We start from the raw sequence: 23145 nt of genomic DNA, 5'->3' as shown, positions 1-23145 counted from the left end.
GGGAACATGGCATTGACTGCCCACTCAAAGTAAGCATAGGGGTTTGGAAGTTTACTGATGCCTGTGGGTTTTGGTGAAATGGAAAACCTCAGCATGGCAATTGTAGCAGAGTATTGATAAAGCAACAATGTTGTTTAACAACATGAATAGTGACACAAGTGGTACAAGAGATTTGCATTTCATTGGAAAAAACATCAACATGATTGGTCTTGCAAGCATATGAGGACCTAATTCCCATGCTAGCAAAGTATTGGTGAAGTAATAATGTCACTTGACAACACCAATACAACATATAATATTCACCAATCCTCCCACGAACACCATAGTGTCAGAACAGTAGATTGTGGTTTGGACTCAAAGATATATCATACAACTTATCATTTTCATTCATACATCGTGGAATGGTACGAAACATTCCCCATTATGGCATGGCCACCCTCTCTATATCTTGACATCGATACAATCCTCAATTTCAGTTACCGCCAAGTCAATGTTTTTATAGGCATTTTTTCACCATCATCGATGCATTTGTTCAATGATAAAATTTATCAATCATTTTCTTTGCGAGTATTGTGGGCTCATGGTTTTATTCCTTGATTATAATCAAAAGCACTAACGCTATTTCGCATAGGAATCTATTTGTGGTGGCCAAACATGGTAAGTTAATCTTAGCCTCATTTGTTCTATGAATATCATCAATCCAAATCAATATCATTCAATTCATCATTTCCAATCAAGACTTGATTTGACACTATTCCTATTACTATGAATTGTTGTGTAAAGCTTGTAATCATTATGATAATATCTCTACTCCATAATTGGTTAGCAATCAGAATACCATCTCAGTTCAATTATTTTTTGATACATGTCTAGATTTTATTATTAATCATATTGGTGCATGTATGCTTGTAAACGTGTTTGTGCTAGACCAGTACACAATACTAGTTACATGTTAAAAAATGGAGCAATAAAAGGTTTCAATTGACTTGTGCCTTAGTCGAATGGAGAAATTCAAATTTCTATATCAGCAAGATGACTTGAGATTTAATTAGCAGGAGTGACATGGCCAAGTAACTTAATTAAGATAATCAATTTGAGTTTGTGGGAAAGAAGTAGAGTTGTACATGAGTTGATTGCTAAGATCTAAGAATATAATACAGTTATAGTTAGTGAAACTACGTTATTTGACATCTAGTCGAGAGTAGAGTCAGTGTGAGTTTAGTTGAGTAGTTGTAACTATTGTTAACTCACAGATCTCTCAATTAATTAGTCAATTTACTAAAAATATTCCTAATGTTGCATGCAATTCGAATTGCCTAGTTGAGTAGAGGGAAAAGACATAATTATATTTATTGTTGTATAATGTTCAGTGTACAAAGTTTTGCATGTAGCAGAAGAGATAATTTCCTTAAGAATTGTGTAAGGACATAGGAGCGAGTGCAAGAAGCACAAGTGCGGGTAGCACAACTGTAGGAAGAGCGAGTGCACGTAGAGCGAGTGCAGGCAGAGTAAGTGCAGGCTTAGTATTTTCCAAAGAAGACTCATGAGGACATCAATATCACAGTGCAAGTTGAGCTTCAAGCATTGAATTTGTCATTGTACTATATCATTTTTCTCATCCGACATAATACAAATAGAGGAGGGGTTTTTCCCAGTTGGGTTCCCTAATAAAAATTGTGTTCCTTATGATTGAATGATTGCATATGTTTCTATTATTAGTTTTCCTTCTGCAGCTATGATTTCATTAACAACTGCAAATTTCGAGTTATTTCTACATGGTAGCAGAGCGATTGGAAACTACATAGAAACTAGGTTGCTAATTATCTCTCAAAGAAATTTCAAATAACATATTTGTGGTGCAGGAATTTTCTTCAGTGCGGGAACAATGTCTTTCTATGGATTGAGGCTTGAACAAACTACTTATGCGATGTGGAAAACCCTCACATAGTTATTCAAAAGAAATGGTCATGTTAGGAAATTGGCATTGAAAGATAAGCCCAAGAGCATTCGAATGCAGAAAAATGAAACCATTGTTCAGTACCTATCCAGATTCACTCAAGTAAGAGATGAACTTGGAGGAGTTGGAGAAATTTTACCACCATATTAACTAGTGAGCTTAGCACTCCTTGGTCTTCCGAAGTCCTAACACAGCTCTCAAGATTCAGTTAATGGAAGAGACGGGCTCCCAAATTGGGAGAGACTTTGGTCTGACTTGGTACAGGAGGAGATTAGAAGAAACACTAGAGATGGAGTCTTATCCAGAACAGATCAGGAAGAAGACTTTTCTCTAGTTGGCATATGAAAGAATGTCAAAGGAAAGAATGCCCAAGGCGAGGAAAAATCCAGCCAGAACCATGGCAAGAAGAAAGACCTCAGTAAAATTAAATGCTTTCACTGCCATGAGTATGGACATTATGCAACCAAGTGTCCACATAAGAAATCCAGTAAGGAGCCTATAGCAGTAGCAGGAGGAGACGCTCTCACATCACAACTCGAGTTGTATTCCACCCTCATTGCATGCATGGCAATTAGTTTATGAGGCAGTGTATGGTACTTAGATTCTGGTGCTTCATTTCATATGATAGGAAATAAGGAGTTCTTCAGCAGCTTGGAGGAGAAGGTCCTACAATTACTCATAAAACTTGGAGACGATGGGAGGTATAGTACCAAAGGAATTGTCACTGTCACCTTTGAGAGGGAGTCAGGGTCCCATCTTCACATAAAGAATGTAATGTATGTGCCTGGTCTGAAGAAAATTTTAATTTTTGTAGATGTACTTGAAGATAGAGGATATGTTGTGGTGTTTAGTAGAGGGAAGGCATATCTAAAGCATGATCCTACTGGACAAGTAAAACAAATTTGTGTCTGAGTTAAAAATTTCTACAAGATAGAGGTAAATTTCGCCATGTATAAACCCATACCTCCAAGATTGAGATGAGGCAATGTAGATCATTAGTCCGAGAGTTGCAAATATTTGGGCAGGGTCCATAGCAGAACAATAGCAATTGCAGTATACTCTTCTCATGGATAATTACCCTTGCTATAGGAGCCCGCAATATTTAGTAGCAAAAGGATCAGTTTCAATTGATGCAATCATATCTTGGGAGGCAATTGCAACACAAGGGCATAGTTGATTCAGTATTTTGGATGCTTCTCAGTTGTAGCTGTTGTAGTAGCAACAACAAAAGTGAGAGGGTGTGTTATTTGTGTTACAGTACATTCCTACGGACGATCGGGATGCATACATCTTGACGAAGGCTTTGTCAAGAGGCAAGTTCAATTTCCATAGGAGCAGGATTGGGGTTGTGCAAAACTCTTTTCTTGATACGCGGGAGTGTTAAAAATTGTAGCAAGAAAAGGCTTCATTTGACTTGTGCCTTAGTCAAATGGAGAAATTCGAATTTCCACATCAGCAAGATGACTTGAGTTGTAGTGAGCAGGAGTGACATGGCCAAGTCACTTAGTTAAGTAATTCAATTCGAGTTTGTGGGAAAGAAGTAGAGTTGTGCATGAGTTGATTGCTAATATCTAGCAATCTAGTATGAGGTCAGTTGAGTAGTTATAATTGTTGTTAACTCACTGATATCTCAATTAACTAGCCAATTTACTAAAAATGGTATTGGTCATGCATGCAATTTGAAATGCCTAGTTAAGTGGAGGGAAAATATATAATTGTATTTATTGTTCTATGTTGTTGGGTCTACGGATTTTTGCATGTAGCAGATGCGATAATTTCCCCAAGAATTGCATAAGGAAATAGGAGCAAGTTCAAGTAGCACAAGTGCAGGCAGCACGAGGTGCAAGCAGAGCAAGTGCAGGCAGAGCGAGTGCAAGCAACACGAGTGCAGGTAGAGCAAGTGCAGGGAACGCGAGTGCAGGCAGAGCGAGTGCAGGCAAAGTGAGTGGAGGTAAAGCGAGTGCAGACTCAATATTTTCCAGTGTAGACTCAGGAGGAGATCAATATTGCAGTGCAAGTTGAGCTTCAAACATTCAAGCTGTCATTGTAATACATCCTTTTTCTCATCTGATATAATACAGACAAAGGAGGGGTTTTTCCTAGTTGGTTTCCCCAGTAAAAATTGTGTTCCTTTTGATGGAATGATTGCATGTGTTTCTATTGTCAGTTTTCCTTCTGCATAATTTAATAGAAGAAATTTATGTCTATTGATTTTAGTGTAATTTCATTAGAAGCTACAAACTTCAAGTTATTTATACACTACACACCAAACTTATCATACATCCATCTTCTCTTGGCTTCATTGTCTTGTGGTAAGTAGGTTTATTTCCCAACTAAACTAATTCACTGATTTTTATTATTGTAGCATGATGACTTACATTATCCTTGTCCCCTAGGCAAGGATTCTACCCCCTAGGCAAGGATTCTTTCTCTTGACCTTAAAGTTATGTTCAAGTAAAGCCTACTTGTGATCTAGGAAATGAAGTTAGTTAGACATGAACCGTAGGGAGGAACCATTATGTGGAAGCACTAATTGAAGGACGAAGCACTAATTGTTGGATTTCCCATGATGTAGAACTAATTTTGTAGCAAGAAAGTGGTACAACGTGCCATCACGAGACTGATGTACCACCAAGGGATCGGTGCACTATATTGTAGCAAGATACTGAGAGTTTGAGACAAAGATACAACAACTATGTATGGGAGCAAAGGAAAGGTGATTTGACTAAAATATGCTAGAGGAATCTATGCCAAGAGCAATGCATCGAGTACCACCCGATAGGTTTTCACTACAAGTTTCTAGAAAAGCAAAAAGAGACGTGTTTAATGAATATCATGTTATTGTCTGCAAAATATGAGCAGCACCGAAAATTAAAGTTTGGAAAGTTTTAATATGGTTAATGGTAATGGTAGCACAAAGGGTGTCTCCATACCATCACAATGTGTAGTGGATGATAAAGGCCATGATAGACCATCCATTGATAAGTGTTAATGAAACTATGATTATAGGTAATATTAGGGAAAGGGGTGAGAACTTTCGGTTGTTTTTTTTTTAATGAGAATGGTATTCTCAAAAATGTTCCATGTCGCAAGAGGTTTCTTATATAAGAAATATTGACACAAGGGTTTGATCAAACAAAATTTGAGTTAATAAATGATTTTAGATATCAAAGTTAAAGAATTTGAAGAGAGTTTAAAATCAAGTGCAAATTGAAACCAAAATAAAAGGAGAAATGCCATTGGCTGCGAATTGGTTGAACAACACATGTGCCATAAAATTAGTTTGATAAACCTTGCATTTTATAAACAAGTAATTATTGATGAAGCGTTGATGTTTCGTTGGTGATGTTTATTGGAATGGAGAAGATAACCCAAAAAAAATATGCAAGTGATTTTCTCAATTGAAAAAGTATCTAAATTAAAATTTATATTAAAGATTGATATGGAAACTTTAAAAATTAACATAAATGAAGATGTAGCTCTTTTTTATTTTACGAACTAGCTTGAGCCTAGGCCATGTTAAGTTTTGTAGCTTGGGATGTACTCCAAACCCCAAGATAGAGGGTTTTGGAGGAATGGGCTTCACAAATATGACTTGTGGGCTTAGAACCCAAAACTGTGGGTGTTGCACCCAAGCATATGGGTATTAAACCATGAGGAATTTGAGTGATTTGACACATGGAAGTGTTATCGGACTCTTAGAGGAGAAAGGGGAAGTGAAAGTCATTCAAATCTGAGGTGCCTATCATGAGATATGATTTTTTCTATGTTGTTGATGGGTTTTGTGGCACATAAGTGAGGTCATCTTGGTCTGTTGGTGTGCCACAAGACACATTTGTTGACACCACTTGAAAGTGTTTAAATAGGAGTGAGGAGGAACCTCATTCCCCATCCAATCATTGCACTTATTTCTCATGTGAAGCCAAGCAAAAGAATTCGGGATTACAGGAATTCAGGTGTGATTGCAGCAATTCACGATTATAGGAATTTGGGTGTGATTGCAGGAATTCACGATTATAGGAATTTGCACATGATAGAGGGAATTCATGATAATTTGAATTCAAATGTGATTGTAGGAATTCAGGATTACAGTAATTTGCATGTGATTGCAGAAATTCATGATTATAGGAATTTGCATGTGATTGCAGGAATTCATGATTACAAAATTCACGTGTAATTGTAGGAATTCATGATTATAGGAATGTGCAGTGTGATTGCAAAGTCAAAGAGAAGTCTCACTCGAGTCCAAGGTGTTTTGGAGAGCAGAAGTTGACATCTTCAAGGAGGTAGGGTGCAATATTGGGGTCCTAGAAGAGGACAATTTGTGAAGTCTATTAGAAGCCAAGAAGAAGGGTGATCCTAGTGGTTGGATGCCATAACCAGTGAGAAGGTGCTACAATAGAGAGGTATGTATTGTTGATGCTTGATTTGTTTAGTATTGGACACTCATGGTCTGTTGGAGGGCAACATGGGAGTGGACCAAGTGTGGGCCTAGATAAGGGATAATTGGAGTAGCCTAAAGAACAACTTGGGAGGATTGTAGAGGCTTTCTTCAAGCCCTAATGAATAAGTCAGTTGAAGGACTAAGGAATTGTTAGAAGTGACAGAAGAAGAGATCATAGGGTTGATCAGCCAGGAGCAGTTTGAGTAGCCCTAAACTTGCCTTGTGGAGAAGGACATATGCAACAAAAGTTGGGCAGACCTCCTAGCATGTGTTCATTGTGGGAGAAGGACATCTTGCAGTGATAGGTGGCAGCTCTTTGTGCCCTATGTTAGTCTTCATTGGAGTAGTGCAAGGAGACTATAGTGGCTAGATGTCCCTGAGTAGCTGAGGAGTAGCAATTGGGCACAAAGTCTTGATGTGTTGTTTCCTTGATGCACTAAGGCACAACTAGTGCGGAAATTGGAAAGTCACGGTTCAGTGGCCAAATGGACTTGGATCATTGATAGAGGTAGATTACTGTTGTTGCAGATCAGGAGCCGACGGACCAGGCAAGTACAAGGTACAACCAAGAGAAGTTGTGACTGCATGCTACATCAGCGAGATGGTCAGAGTATTTTGTTGAGGGTAGATTGGTTTTCTATGAACTGATACTAAGCCCCAGTTTTGTATCTTTGTATTAGTGGATGTATGAGGGACATTATCCATGGTACAAGAGCCCTAGACTATTATATTATTTACTTAGATTAATATAACGAAGGTGGGTTATTGTACATAATTTGTGTAAAAAGTTTTGTATATTTTGTGCACTAGTAGATTTACTGTTGTTTATATTTTGTTGTGCAAAGTAGTTTCATTGTGATACTTGCTTTGGTAGCATCAACGATTTAAGATTTTATCCTAGACACTAGTATCATGGATAAACAACAAGCCATCCCCAATGTTGGATGGAAGAATAATTTTCCCACCAATGGGATGTTATCATCAGAATTGAGTGAAGCTCAATCAAGCCTGGATGCCACTTGGGATAATTTAATTCCCCCAAAGGTAACTCCCATCCTCCCCCCATCCCCATGAGATTTGAAGTTGTTACCTAGTGTAGACTAAACCCCACACAAACCAATTGGTCTACACCTCATGGGTTATTGAGAATTGAGTTTATTAAATGCATGAAGAGTAAAATATAAGTTAGGTTCGAGTTTGAGATGTGGGTGATTAAGATAATTATTCATTTTTGGAAAAAAATAAAAAAAATAAAAGAAGTGTTAGATTAATGGTCATTGTTTTCTTTCATCTTCACATAGGGTAGATGGTTTACTCTGTAATTAATTAAGGATGGATTTAAAAGTAATGCTAAAATTCCAAGGTAAGTGGATATGCATCAATTATTTTGAGGTTTTTCATATTTAATGTGCATGAATTAAATATTTATGAAAGTTCAAATTATTCACTTCAAATGTAAGAAGGAAGAATTTAGTTGAAAAGTTAATATAGAAATGTATGTATAGTCATGAGATGTAAATGAGATTTGAAGTTGTGACCTGGTGTAGACTAAACCCCACACAAACCAATTGGTCTACACCTCATGGGTTATTGAGAATTGAGTTTATTAAATGCATGAAGAGTAAAATATAAGTTAGGTTCGAGGTTGAGATGTGGGTGATTGAGATAATTATTCATTTTTGAAAAAAAATAAAAATAAAAAATAAAACAAGTGTTAGATTAATGGTCATTGTTTTCTTTCATCTTCACATAGGGAAGATGGTTTACTCTGTAATTAATTAAGGATGGATTTAAAAGTAATGCTAAAATTCCAAGGTAAGTGGATATGCATCAACTATTTTGAGGTTTTGCATATTTAATGTGCATGAATTAAATATTTATGAAAGTTCAAATTATTCACTTAAAATGTAAGAAGGAAGAATTTAGTTGAAAAGTTAATATAGAAATGTATGTGTAGTCACGAGATGTAAATGTATGTATAGTCATGAAATGTATCTCAAAAGGTAAGGACCAAATCATAAGGAATAGAGAGTATATGTCGTTGAATCATTCTTAGACATCAATATCTAATTGTTTGTAGGAAGTATCATATAATTGTTTGTAGGAAGTATCATAGTACATGAAGGAAAAAAAAGATGATTCCGTGATAGAAGAAGGTTGGAGAAAAAAACAACAAAGAGATGTAGGAGGAAATATAATGATGAAAGAATTTGATAACAGTAATAAAGATACGACAACAAAGAACAAAAGCAATGATGAAAAAAGCTGATGAGAAAAATAACGATGCGGTAGTAAAGACAATGACAAATAGATGTAACAGTCTAAGGAAATGAAAGCGGAAGAAGAAGAAACACAGAACACAAAAAGATGGAAATCATACAAGGGTTGAAGAAATAAAATAAGTAAGCAAGAATAATAGTATTGTGTATATCAAAATGTAAATGTAGATGGAAACAACATCCCTAATAAAAAATGTAGATTCAGATAAAACATCCCTAAAAAATTTAACAATCTTATTTGAATGTACCTGGGTCAATCTTAAAGAATGCTTGATGAGATATGTATGCTCCCAAATTTTGTTATGTTGAAAAGTTCATGGTACTCTTAAAACCACTTTGTAAAAACCTTTTTGTACAGTGATGTTTGTGGTCAGCATAAACCACACAATGTAAAGTGTTGTTAGTCGTAAGCCAAAACCACTTGTAATAGTTGAGGATAAGCATGTGCAAAAACCCATAGGTGTAATGGTTATGGGTCAACCATAGAAAACCCATGATGACGATTAGTGATTACACGAGGCGAGTGAAAGTGTTTGTCTTTGCAAGTACAAAAAAAACAACAAAGAGTGAGCATGGAAAATAAAGATGAAGAATGTGTATTGAGATCACAAATACTCATTAAGGGAGAGTATGTTGGAGTAAATCCTATTTGTGATCCTAGAAATGAAGTTAGTTAGAGATAAACCATAGGGATGAACTATTATGTGGTTGGTTAAAATATAATGACTAAGTTTGACATAACTTCTACGACTACCAATAGTTATATAAGAAGCAAGTTGTACATAAACATAACATGGGGATGGCATAATCTAAAGAATTTCCCCTTTGGGGGTTTATTGTTACTGTGTTCTTGCTTCTTACACTTCATATCTATTTGTATGTGTGTTTGTTTCAAGCTGCTAAGGCCAACAAGTGAGAGGCAAATCCACCAAAGGTGACAATGAGTGGCTTGCTTAGTAATTGCCCCCTTGATCTCATCCCTAAGATCGGGCTTTCCTTCACCAAGAGTGAGTGGAAACAACATTCTTTACAGTGAACTCTTTTTTTTTGCAAATAATTTACTATTTATTTACTATGTAACTCATTATGGATAGATAGTGAATATCTTTTAATTACCAGCACTGAAAAATGTAAAATGCATTTTACAGCCTAATATTGAAGTTAAAAATATAATAGTAATAATAATAACAAATTTGGTGTAACCTAAGTAATACTCATTCACAAAATATATATATATATATATATTAAAATAACACAATTCGAAGTAAATCATATCTCAGAATATATTGTAAGACTAGGCATTTCTATTGGGCACTATTTTTAACTATATTTTATTAGCCAACAATGTCAACAATAACTAGTATCTCATAAACATAAAATATTGACAATGTAGGGCATAAAACCAAATAAACCAAAAAAAAAAAAACAAACAAACAAATAAACCTATTTTATTCAATCTCATTTCCATAATAAAACATTTACTTTTATTATTTTTATATTTCTTTTAATATTTAAAGATTCCAAATTAAAATAGAATTATACTATCATACATAAAGGGGTATTATAATACTCCTTTAGATAAGTTATAGCCCTATTAGATCATTGGCCTCTCTTATTTTAAAACCCTTCATAAATTTACTTAGCTCACAACTGCATCTTTTGCTACCGGAAGCCACAAGACAAGATTTAATATCAGACGTAGTAGTCCAGAAGCATAACTTTGGGGAACAAAACGTACCATGTTCTTCTCTTTGGGTTGGTTTAGCAAGAATAAGGACTTGTGCATCGGTTCGTCATCCTCGAAGATTATATCAACCAATTATAACAGTTGCAATACCTGCAATGCGTGTTTACTTGACCAGGATAAAGAAAAACGTGTTCAATACATCATCGAAGATAATGACACTAGTTTTAGTTCCAATTGTGGAACATCATATGCCCTCGACAATGCGTCGCGACAAGCATTACTCACTGTTTGAGTAGGGAAGAGAAAGTTGCATTTTCCCATTATTAGCTAAACTATGATGACGAACCTACCTTCTATACAATGACTCGAGGTTTCCATGCAACATGAGAAATCACACAAGAGAAGGTAGATGTTGGATAATTTATCATAGTACTACGCATAATTGTTTCAAGAATTCTGGGTTCCCTTAACTAGTTATACAATTGAATATAGCATAGAGTTATATGATGTTATTTCTTCAAATGAGGCAATATATGAAACTTTAATATTAAAGATAAAGAGGTGAACTCAACGATTGTTTTATAATTAACGTGATTAAATCCAACTTTTTACTATTTGAATAAACTATTATGCTAGCTTAAAATAAAGATTATATATAAACAATCTTGGTGGATTCTTAAATTCTAAACATAAGAATGGTTAACATTGTCACACTTAGACAATCTTTTAGGTCAAGTTTAACTAGTAAAGTAGTTTAGTATAATAAATTTCAAATTTGTTCATCATTAAATTAGTAAAATGGAAAAATATTTATGTAACAAAACCATTAAAATGCAACGAGGATTTACATGGTTGTCAATGTTATTGATTGCTATTAATAACCCTATATAATTCATTAAAATTATGAATTTAGTGTTGAGACACTTTCTTAATTCATTTTTTCATTTTTTTATAATATTTTTTTATTAAGCCAGTTTTCAATGTAGCACTTATTCCATTTTTGACATATTATTTGGAACATTATAAAGAATTGGTAAATATTCAAACAAAAAAAACTTATTTACGATATATTTAACCAAAGACAAGATGAACTAAGAATTGATGCAACAATAACCGTTCCATTTTCAATTGCTCACCAACTAGTAACATCCATGACCTACAAAATTTTAAGGGAATAAAAAACCACTTGCATAAATCATAACTTATGTTCACATATTTTGCAGCCACTCAATGTGTTTAACCTCAACCTTGTCCAATTCAATGGGGGTGCCATGTAGTAAGAGGCGTTTCAAGAGATCAAACATAATGTAATGATTTTTGTCCACACTGACTAACATTTTTAAAATTGACATAGTAGCTTTTCTAGACACACCTTGAGTGTTGTTCTATTACAACACATATCATTTCAAGACCTTATTAAGAGTAATTCTAAACAGTTCAATATAGGGTGCAGGTGCATATGTCAGTGCAAGTTGTTCAAGATTGCTGGAATTGTTTGCTTAATAAATGATTATTCCATAAAACAACCAAAAATATATGTACTTCCTCTCAATATAGTCAAGATGGAGAATATAGAATTGATCTAATTCAAAATTGCAAATCAAAGGATAACTTAGCGAAATTGAATTGATCAATATGGGTGTATGGGATGATGAATAAAAAGGAGGTAACTTGGCAAAATTGAATTGATCAATATGGGTGTGTGGGATAATGAATAAAAAAGAGGTAAGTTGATGAATAAAATGTGCACATAGTCATTTAAGACATAAGAATGTATGCAAAATTCCATAAATGTTTATATGATGCTTTGTGAAAATAAATATAAAAGAAAAGATAAAAATAGCAAACTATTTGATTTCTTATTCTATACATAGTATATATAACAATCTATTTTAAATAAAAGATCACAATTCAATTGTTGACAATAATCGAATCCTATAATTGTTGATGATAGTGTATCTCTCATGCCCAATAGGTACAATTGTGGGCACAAAAAGTGGTTGGGTATTCATAACAATCCTAGATGTTGTTAGCATTCCTAGTGCACAAGAAAGCCTCTAATTTGGGCCCTAGATGTTGCTAATATCAGCAAGAATAGGTCATTTCAAAGGGTGCATGTTGTCCATTGATGCATGTGTGTGCATGCTAGAACTTGGCATTCTTGGTGTCATACATGCCAAACGTTGTTGAACCCTTTGGAGACTTCCTTGAGCCTCACAAGATCATCATCCTTTCGATTGCATGGACACTCAATGCCTAGATGTTGAGGTACAAGGGTTAGCTTGGTTGGAAGAGTTGGCCCACAATATGGGCGCTTTCTAATGTGCACAATAGTGTGCCATGAATAATCATCAATACATTTGTATCAAAAACATATAAAGTGGATTACATATGCCTACAAAAATTTGATATGATTATTAAGAATCAAAAGGGAACTAGTAATATGATTGTAAATTTGTTATAAATCTTATCACTGATATAATTGACAACAATTTTATCATTTCAATAGTTTCGATTCAATAAATTTGAGTAAGGATGTGCACAATGTCTATACTTTGCATAAATTTACTAGCCCAATAAAATTGTACTACAACATTAGTGGAGGAGATCCTTGACTACTTATTCAATAACATAATTTTGCATATGCTCATACATAATGTATTTCCTAGAGATATCACTATTCATTTGTTAAATGAAACAAATCACTCCAAAGTTATTAGAAATTTTTAAAGACGGGATATGACAATTGTTATCTTCTAACCCAACAAAAATTAATTTGAGAATCATTTCATTTATATTAATTTTGATAAATTTTATAAAAAATAATAAACCATAAATTAAAAACATAATACATTTTACATAAATAAAATAAATTTATAAACTACAAAATTTTTAATCATTATCACTTACCATTACTAAAATATTAAAAAAATAATTTACAAATATCATATATACGTAACCTAATATAAGGACACACAATATGTAGGACATAACTAAGAATATCCCTTATGCAACATAGTATAATGGCATAATGCCCAATACCCACTATTAACCGTTTGAGAAGTACTTGGGAAAACAACTTATAATTAGCCTCAAACCAAGGCCAAACATATACACGTCATACGAATAAGATACAAAGTCTAGGCATATTTTTTTATTAAAAACAATTCAAGGAAATGTTTAGGAAATCATGTTGCTCATATATTGCTCATATAACACCTTGACATGGATTGGAGAGAATCTATTCAGATCATAGGTTTTGAGTTTGATTCGGAAAAAATTTAAGCCTATATTATGATCGGATAATACAAAATAAAATATATTAGTTGTTATTAATTTGTTATTAGGAAAGTCAGAGATCAATAGTAAAGCAATCGATTATTAAACTAAATATTTTCAGTTTATAAATCTATACTAAGTCTGTCTTATCTATGTGAAGGCATAACTAGCTTGGATATCAAGTAGACTGAAATAAAAATAGAACAATGAGGAGAGAGCTATGCTTTCCTAGTTAGAGATGAATACTTCATCCCTTTTATTTAGAAATTATTTTTCGTGTTGGAAAGGTAATTTATAATTTATAATTTTCCTAATTTAGATTTGAAATTGAATTTGAATTTAAATTCTATTTAGTATAAAAGAAATTTAATGAATTAAAATTTAATATTACAAAAAATGAAAATATACCTCTTACAGATATTAAAAGTTTAAAACATTAAAGCAGCTTTTTTTAAGAAATCTTGTAAAACTCTCCATTGAGCTTCTGATTATAGCTGGACTATTTTTCTTTATTTATTTTGCAGTTTAAAACATTTGAAACATTTGACAGTATTAATTGGATAAAAATATTGTTCTTTTATGTAATATTATATAAATCTATCTAATAGAACAAAAACACACAAAAATGTGCTATTTTCAAGAAAACTAACAACATCAACCTAAAATTAGGGAATAACTTTATTTGCCTCACAGAAATGAAGGACGATTTCCCATTACCATTTGATTAATAACTTGTAAAATGAACACTTTATTCATTTGCGACACAGCTGCAAAAAGAAGACTATTCCAATTATTTGATTTGAGGCTTATCCAAGCAACCTATATTGACAAATTTTCATTCCGAGAAATCCACATTCTAATTGTTTCTCTGTGTGTTTATTGGAATGTTCACCCATAAAAATAGAAAAAGAAAAGAATTAAAGTAATCATTCACAAACTCTGACACAGTTTCATTCCTGTTGTACAGGAAGTGTGGCCACACTTAACTCTGCGCGTGTTTTTTGGAATGGTCATCCATAAAAATAGAAAAGGAAAAGAATTAAGCACATTCACAAACTATGCCACAGTTTCATTCCTTCTGTACATGAAGTGTGGCTACACTAAACTCAAAAAAAAAAAATATAGAAGTTAAAAACATCCTAATTAGTGTGCTAAAGTGCTAACTGGGTTTTGAAGCAAATGTCAAAGCGGTAACCGGGCTTTGAAGCAACTGTCAATTGTCGTTCGTATACAACGAGGTAACCATGCTAAGCCCTAAAAAATATACTTTTTACCATGTTTTCTTGGCTAAAAGACCCGAAATTAATGGGCTAAAGCAGTAACTATGTTTTAAAACAAATGCTACCCGCCCTTTATATACAACTAAGTAATTAATCGATCCAGTGTTAACACCACTCATTTTTTTCCTAGGTTTCATATCATTACTGTCATGATAACTGCAGTGCATTTCAATTTATTTGTTGTGATTCTTGTGTTGGCTTTGTTTTTAAAGTGAGAGATGGGTTGGATGTTGCATTGGGTGCATTCAATTTATAGTGGGGTGCCAACATAATTTAGAAGTGCGATTGACAGAAATCCCCTGGAAAATTCAAAATCTACAAAGCAGGGTAATAAGCATCTCAGGCTTTGCGACTATATGTTAACGAAAGGGAAATGAGATTGATATGGAAAAAAGATTTCAAAGTTGGCCATGGCCTGACAGAGGCTGCTGTGAAGTCGTCATTCAACTGGAACTTGATACCGAATGAGTGAAGCGCATATGTAGGACGAGTTAACAAACTATTTTACTCGTATTTAATCAATTTGACTTATTAGTGGTTGAATCGAACTAAACTGCCGAATTTTCGAACTATTCAACATAACTGCCAAATTTGATAACTGTGATTCAAATCCTACTCACCATAACGGAGGCAAGTTAATGTGTCTTGTGTGCACCATGAATTACGCTCCACCAATGTTGACATTCATCACCTCAACCTCTACACCCGACCAATGTTGAATGGAAATGAACCCAGAAAAGCAGTGTGTCGTACCACTTATAGAATAATTTCAATCCAACATTGGCAAGGATTCAAACGAAGACATAATTGCCGAATAGGAAAAGAGGGTAACTGGACTTGTACTTTTTTTCTCCTAACTTAACAATTTTTATTCCACTGCTTCTCGAAGACTTTAAAGCAATATTCAATCACTCAAACGAAGGGATAATTGCATAATGTGAAAAGAGGGCAATTGAACATGCAACAATTTTTACTCCTCTTCTTCAGTTAATTGAATTTAGTTGAGTTTTACTCGAATTCTTTATTACTGTTGTTTCCTTATCTTTTATGTAATCTATTTAACTGTTCCCTCAATAATGAAAAGTTATTTATTACTGTTGTTTCCTTATCTTTTATGTAATCTATTTAACTGTTCCTCAATAATGAAAAGAAAGATGTTCACTCTATCGCTAGCTAATTTTGAATTTATTCTCTGTGTATTTCCATATCTACAAACTGTATCAACTTGCACACTAAGATTTGTTTCAGTTGCTCTCAGTATGCAAACTAAGATTTGTTTCGCGACAGACATCCGTACAAGAGGACAGTAGTTATCCTGGCTAACCACGACTGTTGGGGTTAAGTCACTCGGCCTTTGTCTATTTGTTATATTCAATGTCATTTGTGCCCAAGTGTTTCTCGTTGGATGTATCCATAACTAAATAAATATTGGTCTTAAGTTAAACAAATTTTATGCTCGATTGTAAAGCTGGGCAATGGTTTTACTCCGTTCATTTACAGATTTTAAAGTCACAGCATTCTTTATAAATTGATTGAAAAAACAATAGCCAGGTACGCACAATGCGCAAATTTTGATGTTGGAAACCATCGAGTCTGGAACACTTGAGCCACTATACTTTTGGTCGCCAACCGTAGCATGCGTATTGTACGACACACATAAGTGGATAAAAATTAGGGCTGGATAAAAATGGATACACAGAACTCCCTCACGTCCTGTCGCATTGCAGAAACAACCCTAATCCCCTTTACAGCGTCAGTAAAGGTCTACATTAATTTTGAGAGAAATGAAAACATTTTCCTGACAACGTGAAGAGTTTCAAAGAAAAAGCTATCTGTGAGCGAAACAGTCGAAGCTTGGACCTCAATTCCATAATGGTCGACTAGTAAATGTATGCTTGGAATATGGAAGAACCAATCAGAAACCCTAGTCTTGAAATCCAAACTAACGACTCGCTAATGGCTTAGCTAATGGCTTGACCATTCAGCAGTCAACAACCAGAATGTTATTCCCAAAACGCTTAGATTTCTCTACTAAAATATCGTTTACAAATCGGCCAACCAATGTGTAAAAAGAAAAACACAGCAATCAAACATTTCTGCAACAAGGCAGTCGAACATACAACGCAAGTACAAATTAACCATACATACCTGGAACTGGCGAACTCGTAGAGCTTCCCACTGGGGGAGAAAACAATAAGTCCCACTTCAGCATCGCAGAGCACCGAGAGCTCGTAAGCTTTCTTCAGCAGCCCGTTGCGGCGCTTTGAAAGCGTAACTTGCCTGCTGGTCGCGTTCTCGATTCTCTTCATCTGGGTCTTTCCCCTCACCATTCTTCTCCTCTCTTTTCCCTTTTCCCCTCAAAACAATCAATCAGAGACTCTCCGTTAAATCGGAACAGGGGAATCGAATCAATCACTGAGAAAATGACCGGCGCTAAAATTGAAGCACAATAATGGCTGCTAACGATAACCTAACCACTTCTTGAACCCAGAATTTGAGAATCCGATAATATGATTGTTGGCCCGACCTCTCATCAATCTCTCATTATAAGAAAATACTCGGAATAGTATAAACAGAAACAGCATCAATTTACCTGTCTCCTGTTTGTCTGTTTATTGGCCCGGTGCCTGATGCCGAACGTGTCGATTTCCCGTACAGTTTCTCAGCTATTCTTCCCATACCATGACCATTACCCTATAGGGGTCTATTCCTCAGATCGGTCCCGCTGTAAATGGAAAGGAATTTGGATAAATATACAATAAGATCAAACATAGAAAGCAGCCATTACCTAATTTCAGCTAAAATCCAATTAAAGTCGGGGACGATTTCAACATCATTCACATGTCAAAACTGTACGGATTTCTTAAACTGGCAAAAAGTGCGGGGACCATCCACCCGACACGTGTTCTGTCCCAAATGGTTAAAACGACATGGTTCCTACCAGCATTACCGTCACACTTCAACGGAATCGTCTAGGGAACAGTGATCAAATTTGAAGGTCTGCTGTTAATTTTATTTGGAAGGGCATATGGGATGAAATGTTATAAAAAAATTCACTTCTAGTGAGAAGTATATATTAAATAAATTTCTCAAAAAAATTCCATAATGAAATAGTATTATTCTAAATCTTTAAAATTTAAAGAGCAGCTTCAATAAAACACGATAAAATCTCAATATAACAAGTAAATAAACGAAAAAAAAATTTCAAATACCATTTAAAAAAATGTAAACATAAACATATGTTTTTTCTATTCATTCCATGACCTTCAAAAGTTTTTGGACTTACATAATTGAAAATATAAATATATTTTCCCAATGGAAATGGATTTCTGGTTTTCATTTATTTCCATAAATCATAAGTAGTGTTCCAATCTACCTCATTTACAACATGATGTGCACTTAGAGATAGAAACATTAACATATCTAGTGTCTCCAATGAAAGTCTTTATCTATCATCATTTTTTATCCTGTTTAATTTTTAGAAGCCTCTTTCACACACTCATGTGTTTGTTGGGATAACAAGAATAACTTGGCGATGATTGCATCAAATATGAAAAGTCTTCAAACAATTCATGGTCATCTCCACATAGGTCTCATGCCATACATATGCTTTTTAGGGTATGATTTACAAATAGCACAAATAAATTCATTCATTTCACCCAAACATCTAGCAGTATCCATAATAGATGATTCCCAACGCTAAACTTTTTCACATAAATATTTCAACTATCTTTTTCTTGGAAAGTCTATATCATTCACTTCTTCATAATAATGTTGAGAAGTGAAAAAATTAACCACAAATACATGTAAATCTATGAATCTCCTATCTAAAGATTTAATCACCTTTATAATAAAACATTCTCCCAAAAGAATACAATGATATAGTAGCCCCAAATATTTTCATATATGGAAAACTTTCTAACCTCAATGGATGTAAATGTACCATACCTGTCCTATCTACAAATTCAAGGGTTCCTCTTTATGCTTTAACTAAAAAATAATACATATGCATTGCATCTACCCCAAAAATGCTTTCCAAAAATTGTTTACGAAGCATGCTATTAGAAATATATAAAGTAGTGTCAATATATGTAATATCAAAATGATCCTCTTTGAACTTTTGATTCAACTTATTTAATTGAACGAGTATGTTTTCAAGTATATGGATGCAAATTTGCACTTGAAATATTTTTGCCAACTCATACATTTTTTTCTCCCCTAACTCCCAATTCTAACAAATAATGCATGAATTTAACAATCCTTTCCATGACCTTTCCTCTAGAGAGTTGCCTAATTTGATGAATTTGTAAGACTACTAACTTAGTGATTTGCAATGTATACATTAGCTCTCTCAATTTTCCATGTGCTTTAGTTGATTTTCCAAGCCATGAATAAACTTTGTTTCAAATTTGTTAATATATTGCAACTCTGGAAAATGAGATGAAGCCTCATTGATTATTAATGCTTCCCTGTGAGCTATGCAATGTATAACTAATAAATGAGGAGCATACAAATCTTAAGATATAAACCTTCATGAATACCCCTCATGGAAGATGCACCATCTGAACCAAAACAAACAAAATTCATCAAATATAAATCCATTTATGCTAAAAGAGTTCTCACTAGATCATACATACATTGAGCTATTTCATCCTTTATTTGAATTAAACACATAAACTTTGTTAAACATTGACCTCTTCCTCCATTCGTCAAATATGTAATATAAACAATTAGTTGGTGTTCCATAATTTGATCAGTGCTTTCATCAACTGAAATTGAGTAAAATGACCTATGTAAAATCTCCTCTTTTGAATTGTTCCAATACACCTCTTTAGCAACTTGAAGAAAATATTTTCTTGGTGTGGTATTTGAGTATGCAAAAAATTCATCTATTAGAAGCATGGGTGGAGTGAATTTATACCAATTCAAGTCACATATTGACTTATACATTTCTAAAGATAAATCATGTATAACAACAATATACATGTTTTCAATCATTGATATAATTTTCTCCTTCCCAACATTTACCATTAGTCCTACATGTTTAGTGATTGGAATATTGCTTCAATCTCTTTTTCGCTCCAAAAGTTGTAAAATAATAAATGAGGAGCATATGAAGCTTAGGAGATAAACCTTCATGAATACCCCTCATGGAAGATGCACCATCTGGACCAAAACCAACAAAATTCATCAAACATAAATCCATTGATGCTAAAAGAGTTATCACTAGATCATACATACATTGAGCTATTCCATCCTTTATTTGAAGTAAACATATAAACTTTGTTAAACATTGACCTCTTCCTCCATTCGTCAAATATGTAATATAAACAATCAGTTTGTGTTCCATAATTTGATCAGTGCTTTCATCAACTGAAATTGAGTAAAATGACCTATGCAAAATCTTCTCTTTTAGATTGTTCCAATACACCTCTTTAGCAACTTGAAGAAAATATTTTCTTGGTGTGGTATTTGTGTATGCAGAAAATTCATCTGTTAGAAGCACGCGTGGAGTGCATTTATACCAATTCAAGTCACATATTGACTTATACATTTTTAAAGATAAATCATGTATAGCAACAAAATACATATTTTCAATCATTGATATAATTTTCTCCTTCCCAACATTTACCACTAGCAATTGCACCACATGTTGCAATGGAAACGCCGTAAGGCAAGAGAGTAAAAAAGAGTAACATAGAAGATGGAAGTCAAAATTCTATGCAATTTATTTATTTATCAGTGTTTCTGTGAGAAAAAATTCCAAATTTAAATTTTGCATAATACAGTTATAACATGGATTATAATTGCAAAATGGGTTCATTACTAAAATCACCATTTGTAGAATTAATAGACTATTATTAAATGTTTCATCATTTCAATATACATGATTTATTTGAAATTTGAATGGATAATATCAATATAGATTTTGTGACAAGTTTTAATGATTGAATAATGAAATCACTATTGAGTGATTCTATGGATAAAATGCTCTTTGCTATATAAGCGACTTCAATAGATATAACCTAAGATGATTTCAAAGTTAGCTAAAAAGAATTTTGCTTCCACATTTTTCTTTCTTTCTGCTAACAATGGGAAGACATAAATATCTAAATGAATATGAGAAGCTTATTCATTGGACATGACTACTACCCATTCTAAGAACAATAATCAACGATAAGACATAAGTGGCTAACTTGTTCTTTTTGTTGGGCTCGAAAAGGGAATAAATTCCCTTAGTTGAGAGTTGAAATTGAGTGTAAAAGTCACCAAAGTATGGTGATACATCCTCCTTGCGAATGTAAGCTCCATAGTACATTACTCAATGATATTATTAGACAATATGCCTAGACGAAATTACCTGAAGGATAGGCAACTCCAATCTGAGTCTTTGTGCTGGAAAAGATGAAGAAAATAAATGTTTCTCAACATTTCATAAGCACTTGAACAAATATGCACCTAGAAACCACTCATTGTACTATGTCCTTGCCAAAAAAGGGTTTATTCACTAAAATTAAGGAAAAAGCTCGAGGGACAAAGATTCCCCCTCTCCACTTCTAGAATGTCTTTCATTTACGTCAACTGAAAACCCAAGACCCCAAAGTTCGACATTTTTAAACCGAGTCACTTGTGCCTCCTTCGAAAGCTTCTAAGGTAAAATCCTCCAGGGAAGAGATATTTCTATCTTCATCTATTAAAATATCTATTACCCCGGTGTTTCTAAGGTCTATCGAAGCCTACCATGACATATCACCCCGACGCTTAAAGGTACACTTAAAGGTATAGGTTAGCCCAATGTTTTAAACTACATTTCACCTTGGCACCTTGAAAGTCCATACCACCTAAACATTTAAAAGCCCAACCTCGTTTGGAAACTACCGAAAAAATTCTTCTAGGGAAATCACTCATTTCAAAGGAAATCTAAGTCTACATTTCACCTTGGCACCTTGAAAGTCCATATCACCTCAACATTTAAAAGCCCAACCTCGTTTAGAAACTCCCAGAAAAAATTCTTCTAGGGAAATCACTCATTTCAAAGGAAATCTAAGTCTCACGTTTACTTTATTCTCTATTTACTATTAAAATTAATAATGTAAAAAATTATAAATAATCAAAATATAATTTAATAATCAAGATTCCATCATTGTACATTTATTTATTTATAAATAAAATTTAATTTCTCCCCCTACCCGTTTTATACAAATACTGTGGTCTTCCTATTTGTCTCTGTCCAGCTATGGCCGTTGATTAAAAACTTCGGTTGAAAAACATGAAAAATTGTGGATCATACGTATATCAAATAGAAGCAATTTGCAATATAGTTATACTTCACGTTCTCTATGGTACTGTATTCTATTAACAGTGGGAGTAATGTTGTCACTCTGACAGATTTTTTTTCTTTTTTCTTTTTTTTGTAATTACAATGGTTTTGACTGTAAATTCTAAGATATTCAAATTCTCTTTTATTTTTAGGAATTATTTGTTATGATATTTAACATATTTATATTTTTTGCCATATAAACTAACATGTATGGGGTGAATGAAAGAAGAATTAAACCCATTCAAATTCTCTTTTATATTTAGGAATTATTTGTTATGATATTTAACATATTTATATTTTTGCCATATAAACTAACATGTATGGGGTGAATGAAAGGAGAATTAAACCCACTAATTATCATTTAAGCTATTATATTTTGCAATAATTACATAATATGATTGAATCTAGAGGCTCATTTTACAACCCACTGAAATATGCAAATTTGGAGTTTCAATGTTGCAGCAGTCTGAGTAGCCCATTAATCACTGATGGGGGTCACCACCAGAACATAGTGTCTTGTGTTGAAGAAACCAAAAATTTGGCTGAAGCTTTCATTGATGAATTTCACCAGTGAATGAGACTGGAGAAACAGCAGTCATATAGGAGGTATGAGGAAATGCTTGCCAGAGGTACATAGAGAAAAAAAGTTCAAGGTGGTCTGGCTTATATTTTATACAAATACTGTGGTCTTCCTATTTGTCTCTGTCCAGCTATGGCCGTTGATTAAAAACTTCGGTTGAAAAAACAGGAAAAACTATGGATCATACGTATATCAAATAGAGGAGGTAATTTGCAATATAGTTATACTTCACATTCTATATGGTATTGCATTGTATTGGCATGGGAGTTATATTGTCACTCTGTGCAGGACAGATTTTGATTATTTTTGTTTTTTTCA

The 23145-nt window shown here is 33.7% G+C and overlaps 1 protein-coding gene across 2 annotated transcripts in view; it reads right to left on the bottom strand.

Moving 5' to 3' along the window:
- Positions 1–17669, bottom strand: part of LOC149212060 (MADS-box protein SOC1-like) — a 332389-nt gene extending 314720 nt beyond the window's left edge. The window contains exons 1-2 of one of the 2 annotated variants that reach the window (XM_089391675.1): positions 17520–17669; positions 17075–17274 (exon numbers count right to left, since the gene is read on the bottom strand). In XM_089391675.1, coding sequence (XP_089247801.1) covers positions 17075–17256 — 182 coding nt within the window. In that variant the 5' untranslated portion in view covers positions 17257–17274; positions 17520–17669. The other variant, XM_089391674.1, reaches the window with a different exon arrangement.
- Between the last annotated feature and the right edge of the window lie 5476 nt (positions 17670–23145).

The sequence above is a fragment of the Pinus tabuliformis genome, chromosome 1_1 (assembly GCF_031772625.1).
Source record: "Pinus tabuliformis cultivar Carrire ecotype Pingquan chromosome 1_1, CPIR1, whole genome shotgun sequence".
Classification (NCBI taxonomy): domain Eukaryota; kingdom Viridiplantae; phylum Streptophyta; class Pinopsida; order Pinales; family Pinaceae; genus Pinus; species Pinus tabuliformis.
The sequence above is the reverse complement of the archived record's forward strand: the minus strand, read 5'-3'. Positions and strand labels throughout refer to the sequence as shown.